Raw genomic sequence first — 9,737 nt, forward strand, 5'->3', positions numbered from 1 at the left:
CGTTAATTCGTGACGATAATTTTATTCAATCATCTACTTGTAAGCGCCTTCGTTTAAGTGCATAATCGCGCTATTTTTTTCTATCTCGAAAATGAAAATGAATTTGATAACTGGCTCTACCTGAGCCTAGTTTCATACAAACGTGACGTAGCTGGCTAAGCTCATTGCTACATGTCCGCTCGTCTAATAATTTGTGGTCACTCACCGCCTTAGCGGAGTGCAGTGCTACTTCGACGATATGTGCGGGATTGTATACGTGAATGTCTAAGGAATACGTAAGGACCCCTAATTACGGGTAACCCAGGATATACAAACACTCCGGACAGAACTCTGAGTTTCAGATGATGATGATATAAGCAATCTGCGTCAGATTCCGAATCCCGAGAACCAAAGTATTGGATCTGCTGCATTCGAGTATGACATGCATGCTTACTGACACAACCGCGCGGCCTTTACACAGTAACGATCGATTCGGGACACCGTTAAGACCATGCGCTTTTGAGAGCTCGCTTGTTCGTTAATTCATCGTTCAAAGTATCGGTCTTTCCGAATATTATGCATCACGATAGCTTTACAACTCTGGAGAGATGTTTTCCGAAGTTCTGACATTCGAAGTCTTGCACCCAACGGAAATGATGGAATTCCAATCTTGCTTTATGAGATCCGCTGCCTTTTCAGCGATCATAATAGTTGGTGCGTTGGTATTACCGGATGGAACGTTTGGCATGATAGAAGCGTCTACAACTCGAAGACGATTTACACCGTGGACCCTCAGGCGTGAGTCTACTACAGCCATTTTGTCGTCTGCAGGTCCCATTTTACAAGTGGAAGTAAAGTGATACACACTAATTGAGAAAAATCGTGCGTAGCAACGCCAATAATCACGCGACGGAAAATTCAAGTTGGCACACTCTGGGATCGTGTTGGAGTTGAGACGTGCATTCAATTTCTTCATCGTCGAGGTTTTGCTGAGGTCGAGGGCAAAAAAAACTCCTTCCACCTGTGGATCAAAAGATCACCCTTAAAAACTTCCTGAACTTCAGTTACGTTGTTGTTATTCGATATAAAGTTATCTACGTACCAAAGTCTCCAGATCATCCGGGTGGTCGAAATAATTTGGAACTATGATTGGCTTTTGTGAGACATTTTTACCTCGCAGCTTAATGTAGCCTCTACTCTTCGGGTGTATCAGCGCTGGTATCGCTTCGTAGGCTTCCTTATCTATTATATCCGCGTATAAGGCTGCGTAAAAGTCGTCTCTGAGACCATTGACGCTTTTAACGACTTCACTGTTCTTATTTGAAGCGGTTGAACCGATGACTATTTGGAGGTCAGGAAAATCGATAGAACTATTGTCACATCTGAAAAGAAGTGGAAGGTTTGACCGGAGATACTGGCATAAACAGATTTAGGCCTGATGAATCGTGTCTTAATTCAGAAGAAACATGATTGCTGTACTAGGCACGAATTATAAATGTATCGTATGTTCTACAAGAGGATTCGAGTCAATCCTTAGAGATTATTCGTAGGGTTTAGATCAAAGCGATACTATACAAAACGGCTCAGAAAATTCGTAGGTGTAACCTATATCATCACTGCTATATCAGCACATAAGAATGGCAATATAAACGTAATTCATAAATTTTTAAGAGAGATTGGATAAAACTATAACACCTTTAGTGGAATCTTCATGATTATGTTCACTACAGTTTTATTCAAGCCGACGAATAATACGCCTGTGAAATGGTAGAGTACCCAATGTCTGATTTGAGCGATGATGGATAACTGAAAGCTCTAAATATGTATAATTGTAAGAACTTGCCTATGATTCGATTCGACAATTTGTCTCTCAATATTTGAGAATATTTACCTGGTATTGATGAACCCCAGTACGTCGCAGATGCCTATACCATAAAGCTGACCCTCTTTTTTTACAAGAAAGTCCGTTACTTCCGCTAGAGTTGTTGTAGATGCATTGTATGGAGGATCGATCAGAAAAGTAAGTCCACCAATCGTAATATGATCCTGAAGATTTTGCCCGACTCCTGGGCTGTCGTGAATAACCTTCACTCCGACCTCTTCAAGGTGTTCTTTAGGTCCGATTCCTGAGAGCATCATCAATTGTGGAGATAAAAGAGCGCCCGCTGAGAGGATGACCTCTTTTGTTGCACGAACGGTGTGCTTCATATTTTCTCGGACAAATTCAACGCCGTAAGCTGTTTTTGTAGTTTTATCGATGAGAATCTTGCTGACCAGAGAATTTGTACTAATGTATAGGTTTTTCCTGCCAGCTACAGGTCGCAGATAGGCTCTCTCCGTGCTGCATCGGAGGCCGTTTCTAGTGGTGGTTTGCAGTCGATTAAATCCAATCTGCGTCTTACCGTTTACGTCCACCTGACGGTAGCCCATTTCAGATGTACCATTCAGTAAATATCTTCTTATCGGGTGCTCGTACCTTGGGTTTTCAACTGTAAGAGGGCCAGAAGTTCCGTGATAAGACGATTCACGGAGGTCGGGAATCGTGACATTTTCAGCCTTTTTGAAATATGGTAAAACGTCATCGTATCCCCAACCAAGATTTCCTGAATCCCTCCAGTTGTTGTAATCTCTTCGATTCCCACGTATGTACATCAAGGTATTAATGCTGCTGGTCCCTCCGAGTACTTTACCGGCTGTCCAGTAGCATTGGTTGTTGATCATGCCTCTACAATAGTTCGATGAAGGTTCAGTTTTGAATTGCCAGTCCATATCAGTGTTCACAAAATTATAAGACAATGCCGGTACAGCATAGATAAGTCTTTCGTCACCTCCAGCCTCCAGTAACAAGACAGTCCAATTTGTATTTTCCGTTAATCGGTTAGCAAGTACAGCTCCTGCAGTTCCTGCGCCAATTATTATAAAGTCGAACTGATTTGGCAACTCTTCCGTTGGAACGATGCGTACTCTGTTATCCTTGTCGACAATGTCAGGTCGCAAAAGCAATATCAGAAGTTCGAAAAATGCAAAGTACCCGATTGTTGCCCCGGGGGATAAAGCTAAGCGGATCCCGGTATATGCCCACCGAACAATAAGTTGGGGTAAAGGCGTATTTCTGTCGGGTACAATATCCATTCTGACTCTTGTGATTTGATGTCGGCTTTGAAAATTTTTTGCTGTATCGAGAACCGAACATGAAATACTGATCAGACTTCCGTCAAAATGCCCGGTTTTTACATTCGAAAAAATATTCGTGCGCATGCGCATACTTCGGGTCAAACGGGTGCGTATGTTTGCATACATAGCGGTACAAATCTTTCTTATACCTGCATTTGTACTTGAAATAATCACGTAACGTACATAATAATGATTTTGCCAATGTACTTGTATATGCGCTTGAAATAAGTACTGTGGTTAAAATGTTTGTTTTCTTACCCTTATTTGTATGTTTCACTCGCTTACTCTAATAGTGCTGAAGTTCAAATATTAGTTGGCTTGTCCCCACTTGTAAGATTGCATGCTTTGTGAGTCGCTTCACGGAACCTTCAAAGGCATCACTAGGTATCCAAGCTTGCAAATGAGAACTAGATAATGAATGTTTGAAATTCAGCATTTATTTGACAAGGCATGTAGAATATTAAGTATTATAAATTTTAGTTATTGTCGAATCGAGAATACGAACGATTCTCAAGAGCTGTGGCATAAAATATTCGCGGAGTTTCCACTACGTGATGGCATTGCTATACAGTCATATACTCGGTAAGAGTGGATATCAACATCAAAGTGCTTGAAGGAAAGAAAAAATGAACTCGTCGTTGAACTCCTACCAAAATTCAACTCGTCCACGTTTGTAGCTTGTGCTGTCGCATGTCGTGAAGATATAATTGAAACAAAAAAGTGAACTTATTGCTAGACATTGCTAGTCACAGAACAAATGTACTCTAAGTATTACGTAAAGGAATTCCACAGCTGAAGAACAAAACAAATTGTTTTTGTTACCTTAATTTTTTCCATGAATTTTCGCATTTGAGAACGTGAAATTTACAAATAAAATAACAATCACATGTGATTGGCTCTAGTCTTCACGTTATTGTACTATTGCATGAGGGGATGGTTTCTGATATAATCGTGATTTTATTGGTAAATTCTACGATCTCAAACACCAAAATTCACAGAAAAAATGAAGGCAACAAAAAATAAAATTTTTTTATTTTGTCGAGCTATGCAATATTTTTTTGACAAACTTCAGATATCAACATAAAATCGAAATTTTCATGAAACTACTGCTTTTTTGAACCATATATTATTAAATGAAACTACTGTTTATGACAATGCGTAATACAAATTATTAAAAATTTGTTTATCCTGATTAAACAAGTCTCATTCATGAACAGATAACTAGGTAGAAGGCGCCAAATAAGTTCGGGACTAAAGTGATTCCAAGTTAAGTTCGGTGCTGTTGTCAGATACTCTGTCCTTTATATCAATGTATCCTTAAGACATTGATCTTTATTGATTGAAGATTTTATGTCCAACTAATAATTCCCGTGTTCTCATGATTTATTTTACATCGAATTCCTCGAATATTTATTTATATTTCTGGTATATTATGTTATGGATTCGGTTACCTTGTACCGTGTATTTCGTTTTCTGTAATTTAATCGGTCGTTTCTGTGTGCCGCGACGTTTCTTCAAGGATACTTTCCGTAAAATATTGATAATGTTTTCTATTGGCTTGTATCGAATCTTATGAGCTTGATTTTTATTGTTTGTTCGTTACCATGTTAACACCTACTACGACGTTCGTTGTAATTGACAAAATACGAGTACATTCGAAACTTGTTGCACTATTCTCTAAATAAATTCAGTTTCTATTGTTTGAATTTGGAAATTTGAAAAGTATGGTTGCTCTTCCTTCTCTGGATACTATCTGTAATAATACTATTTGTAATGTTTTATTTTCTTCAGCGTGTTATCTGGTATTCCGTTCTTTCACCAGGGATGAAGTCTTGGATTCTTCAAACCGGCGTTCCGGACATGTATGAAGTAATATCGTCCACGGCTAACTCGAATCACCGAATCTGTCTCTATTCGAGGTTTAGGTTGTGAGAAAAAAAAAAATTGGCACGATTTCTTGAATTTTAGTCTGAGAAGAGAACAAATTTGGAAATAAAATAATGTTCAATTAAAATCTCAAAATTCACCAGGAAAGTAACACAAGAAATATGAATTTGGCGTTTTTCCAATTAAGAACAAATTTTGTACAAAGTACAAAAATAAAATGAATACTAAAGTAATTGATACAATTTCTCGTGATTTGTGACACTTTTGCGCTATTCATAATCTAACGGCTTTTAGACTTCTCCATCTATTTTCCAATTTTTATACTATTGTCAAGCTTGGCGGTCGCTTTAATTTGTGACTATAATTTTATTCATTCATTTTTTTTTTTTTGAGTGTCTTCGTTAAGCGCGCTAATGCGGTATGTTTTCTACCTCGAAAGTGAAACTGAACTTATTAACTAGCTCTACTTGAGTCTAGTTGGAGTCTAGTGTCTTTACTGAATCACTCGGTAATAATATTGAAAATTTATAAATTACCGCTCGAAAACCTTACAAGGCTGCTAATTCGCAAGCCATTACCAGATCGATTAGGACGTTTCTCGTGCGAGTGAAATGAGTAAAAAGTTCACAGCGCATAGCGCACGTCATGCGGTGAAATCAAAGGCCCTAAGAAACGCATTGATGTTCATTTAATTAGGAGTATTGCCGATTGGTCGAGAGATTCACAAATATTTGTGCAATTTTATGATCGTCCTATCGTACTTGATGAAAGTACTTTTACAAGCACGATCATAGATCAGTTTTCAAGTATGTGCTGAAACTATTTACGGTCAATGTTAAGACGGAATATAAAGAAAAAAAAATTTGTGATCAGATAATAAATAACTTTTATTATTGAATATTAAATTAAGTAGATACAGGACTGTTTAAACATTTATATAGTTCTTATGAGAATGAGTTCGATCGTAATTATATGAAGAGTATAGTTCAAATGATGATGACCCACCCATCCGAAGTTCCGAGTATATCGATGAGACCCAATAATCGTATCCCAACCCTTGTTTTTCAATTACAGACTACAACCGTTATGAAGAAACAGGGCTTTTCGGCTTAAAGGGATCTTTTTTATTTTTAGTTGAAGATAGTGGCATTACCATGTATTCGAACGAGACTCTTCGTATAATTACAATCGAACTTCAGAACGGGTAAGTTCGTTTGATTATTCAATTATGCATCATGGTAGCTTCACAATTCCGGAGAGATGATTTCCGAAGCTCTGACATTCGAAATTTTGCACCCACCGGAAATGATGGAATTCCAATCTTGCTTAATAAGATCTGCGGCCTTTTCGGCGATCATGATGGTTGGTGCATTGGTATTACCGGATGGAACGTTTGGCATCACCGAAGCGTCCACAATCCGAAGACGATTGACACCGTGGACCCTCAGGCCTGAGTCTACTACAGCCATTTTGTCGTCTGCAGGGCCCATTTTACAGGTAGAAGTAAAGTGGTAAAAAGTCCATGAGAAAAATCGTGTGTAGCAACGCCAATAATCACGCGACGGGAAATTCAAGTAAGCACACTCTGGAATCAGGTTGGGGTTGAGACGTGGATTTAATTTCTTCATAGTCGGGGTTTGGCTTAAGTTGAAGGCGAAAGAGACTCCGTCTACCTGTGGATTCAAAGATTGTCCATAAAATCATGCCCAACTCGGCTTATGCTGACTTTTTCCAATGCAAATATTATCAACGTACCAAAGTCTCCAGATCATCCGGGTGCTCGAAATAATTCGCATTTATCATTGGGAGATGTGAGGAGTTATTATCACGCAGCTTGATGTAACCTCTACTCTTCGGGTGTATCAGTGACGGCACCACACCGTATGCGTCCTTATCGATTATATTCTTGTATAAGGTTGCGTAAAAGTTGTCGCTGAGACCAAAAGCTCTCTTAACGGTTTCACTATTCGTATTTAGAGCGGTTGAACCAAGATATAATTGGAGGTCCGGGAAATCGATAGAACTATTGGCACACCTGAAACGAAATGGAAGGTTTGACCGGAGGTAATTGTATTCAACGGATTTGGGCATCATGAATCATGTGTTAATTAAGAAGAAACATGATTGCTATACTAAACACAAATTATATACACCGTAAAACGGGTAAAAAAAATCTGCATGAATTGAATTCGAAATCACGATAGTGCATTATACGTCTGTCAATTATGTATTACTATGATTTGATTTGACAATATCTCTTAATGCTAGAGAATATTCACCTGCTATTGACGAAACCCAGTAGGTCCACATCGGGTATATCATATAGCTGACCTTCTTTTTTTACCAGAAAGTCCGTTATTTGTGTTAGAGTTGATGGAGTATTATATGGTGGATCCAGCAGAAAAGCCAGTCCACCAACCCCCACATGATCTTGAAGATTTTGGCCAACTCCTGGGCTGTCGTGAATAACCTTAACTCCAACTTCTTCCAGGTTTTCTTTAGGTCCGATTCCTGAGAGCATCATCAGTTGTGGAGATAAAAGAGCGCCCGCTGAGAGGATAACCTCTTTTCTTGCACGAACGGTGTACCTCATGTTTTCTCGGACAAATTCAACGCCGTAAGCTGTTTTCGAGGTTTCACCGATGAGAATCTTACTGACCAGAGAATTCGTACTAATGTGTAGGTTTTTCCTGCCAGTTACAGGTCGCAGATAGGCTCTCGCCGTGCTGCATCGTAAGCCATTTCTAATCGTGGTTTGCGGTCGATGAAATCCAATCTGCGTCTTGCCGTTTATATCCAGCTGACTGTAGCCCATTTCAAGTGTAGCATTTAAAAAGTATTCTGTCATCGGGTGCTCATACTTCAAGTATTCAACTGTTAGAGGGCCAGAGGTTCCGTGATAAGGCGATTCGCGGAGCTCGGGAATCGACATATTTTCCGCCTTTTTAAAATATGGTAAAACGTCATCGTATCCCCAACCAGAATTTCCTAAATCCCTCCAATTGTCATAATCTCTTCGATTTCCACGGATATACAAAAATGTATTGATACCGGTGGTCCCTCCAAGTCCTTTACCGGCGGTCCATTGGCATTGATTGTTGACCATGCCTCTACAATAGTTCGTTGAAGGTTCAGTTTTGAATTGCCAGTCCATATCAGTGTTTACAAAACTATACGACAATGCAGGTATAGCGGTGATAAGTCTTTCATCGCCTCCAGCCTCCAGTAACAAGACAGTCCAATTTGTATTTTCCGTTAATCGGTTAGCAAGTACAGCTCCTGCGGCTCCTGCACCAATTATCACAAAGTCGTACTGACCTGCCAGCTCTTCCGCTGGAACGATGCGTACTCTGTTATCCTTGTCGACAATGTCAGGTCGCAAAAGCAATATCAGAAGTTCGAAAAATGCAAAGTACCCGATTGTTGCCCCGGGGGATAAGGCTAAGCGGATCCCGGTATATGCCCACTTAACAATAAGTTGGGGTAAAGGCGTATTTCTGTCGGGTACAATATCCATTCTGACTCTTGTGATTTGATGTCGGCTTTGAAAATTTTTTGCTGTATCGAGAACCGAACATGAAATACTGATCAGACTTCCGTCAAAATGCCCGGTTTTTATATTCGAAAAAATATTCGTGCGCATGCGCATACTTCGGGTCAAACGGGTGCGTATGTTTGCATACATAGCGGTACAAATCTTTCTTATACCTGTATTTGTAGTTGAAATAATCACGTAACGTACATAATAATGATTTTGCCAATGTACTTGTATATGCGCTTGAAATAAGTACTGTGGTTAAAATGTTTGTTTTCTTACCCTTATTTGTATGTTTCACTCACTTACTCTAATAGTGCTGAAGTTCAAATATTAGTTGGCTTGTCCCCACTTGTAAGATTGCATGCCTTGTGAGTCGCTTCACAGAACCTTCAAAGGCATCACTAGGTATCCAAGCTTGCAAATGGGAACTAGATAATGAATGTTTGAAATTCGGCATTTATTTGACAAGGCATGTAGAATATTAAGTATTATAAATTTTAGTTATTGTCAAATCGAGAATACGAACGATTCTCAAGAGCTGTGGCATAAAATATTCGCGGAGTTTCCACTACGTGATGGCATTGCTATACAGTCATGTACTCGGTAAGAGTGGATATTAACATCAAAGTGCTTGAAGGAAAGAAAAAATGAACTCGTCGTTGAACTCCTACCAAAATTCCTACCAAAATATAAAGAAAAAAAAATTTGTGATCAGATAATAAATAACTTTTATTATTGAATATTAAATTAAGTAGATACAGGACTGTTCAAACATTTATATAGTTCTTATGAGAACGAGACTCGAATATGACTTAAGTTCGATCGTAATTATATGAAGAGTATAGTTCAAATGATGATGACCCACCCATCCAAAGTTCCGAGTATATCGATGAGACCCAATAATCGTATCCCAACCCTTGTTTTTCAATTACAGACTACAACCGTTATGAAGAAACAGGGCTTTTCGGCTTAAAGGGATCTTTTTTATTTTTAGTTGAAGATAGTGGCATTACCATGTATTCGAACGAGACTCTTCATATAATTACAATCGAACTTCAGAACGGGTAAGTTCGTTTGATCATTCAATTATGCGTCATGATAGCTTTACAATTCCGGAGAAATGATTTCCGAAGCTCTGACATTCGAAATTTTGCACCCA

The 9,737-nt window shown here is 38.9% G+C and overlaps 2 protein-coding genes across 2 annotated transcripts; both read right to left on the minus strand.

Moving 5' to 3' along the window:
• Window positions 1-555: 555 nt before the first annotated feature.
• Window positions 556-3,132, minus strand: LOC124410454 (glucose dehydrogenase [FAD, quinone]-like). The gene is made up of 3 exons (XM_046888835.1): window positions 1,871-3,132; window positions 1,082-1,361; window positions 556-1,000 (listed from the first exon to the last, which is right to left on the minus strand). Exons 1-3 carry the CDS (start codon window positions 3,109-3,111, stop codon window positions 572-574), a joined length of 1,950 nt encoding a protein of 649 aa, XP_046744791.1. The 5' UTR covers window positions 3,112-3,132; the 3' UTR covers window positions 556-571.
• Window positions 3,133-6,271: 3,139 nt separating this feature from the next.
• On the minus strand, window positions 6,272-8,557 carry LOC124410455 (glucose dehydrogenase [FAD, quinone]-like). Its single transcript, XM_046888836.1, has 3 exons — window positions 7,320-8,557; window positions 6,796-7,075; window positions 6,272-6,713 (listed from the first exon to the last, which is right to left on the minus strand). Exons 1-3 carry the CDS (start codon window positions 8,555-8,557, stop codon window positions 6,285-6,287), a joined length of 1,947 nt encoding a protein of 648 aa, XP_046744792.1. The 3' UTR covers window positions 6,272-6,284.
• Between the last annotated feature and the right edge of the window lie 1,180 nt (window positions 8,558-9,737).

This window comes from Diprion similis, chromosome 9, assembly GCF_021155765.1.
Source record: "Diprion similis isolate iyDipSimi1 chromosome 9, iyDipSimi1.1, whole genome shotgun sequence".
Lineage (NCBI taxonomy): Eukaryota > Metazoa > Arthropoda > Insecta > Hymenoptera > Diprionidae > Diprion > Diprion similis.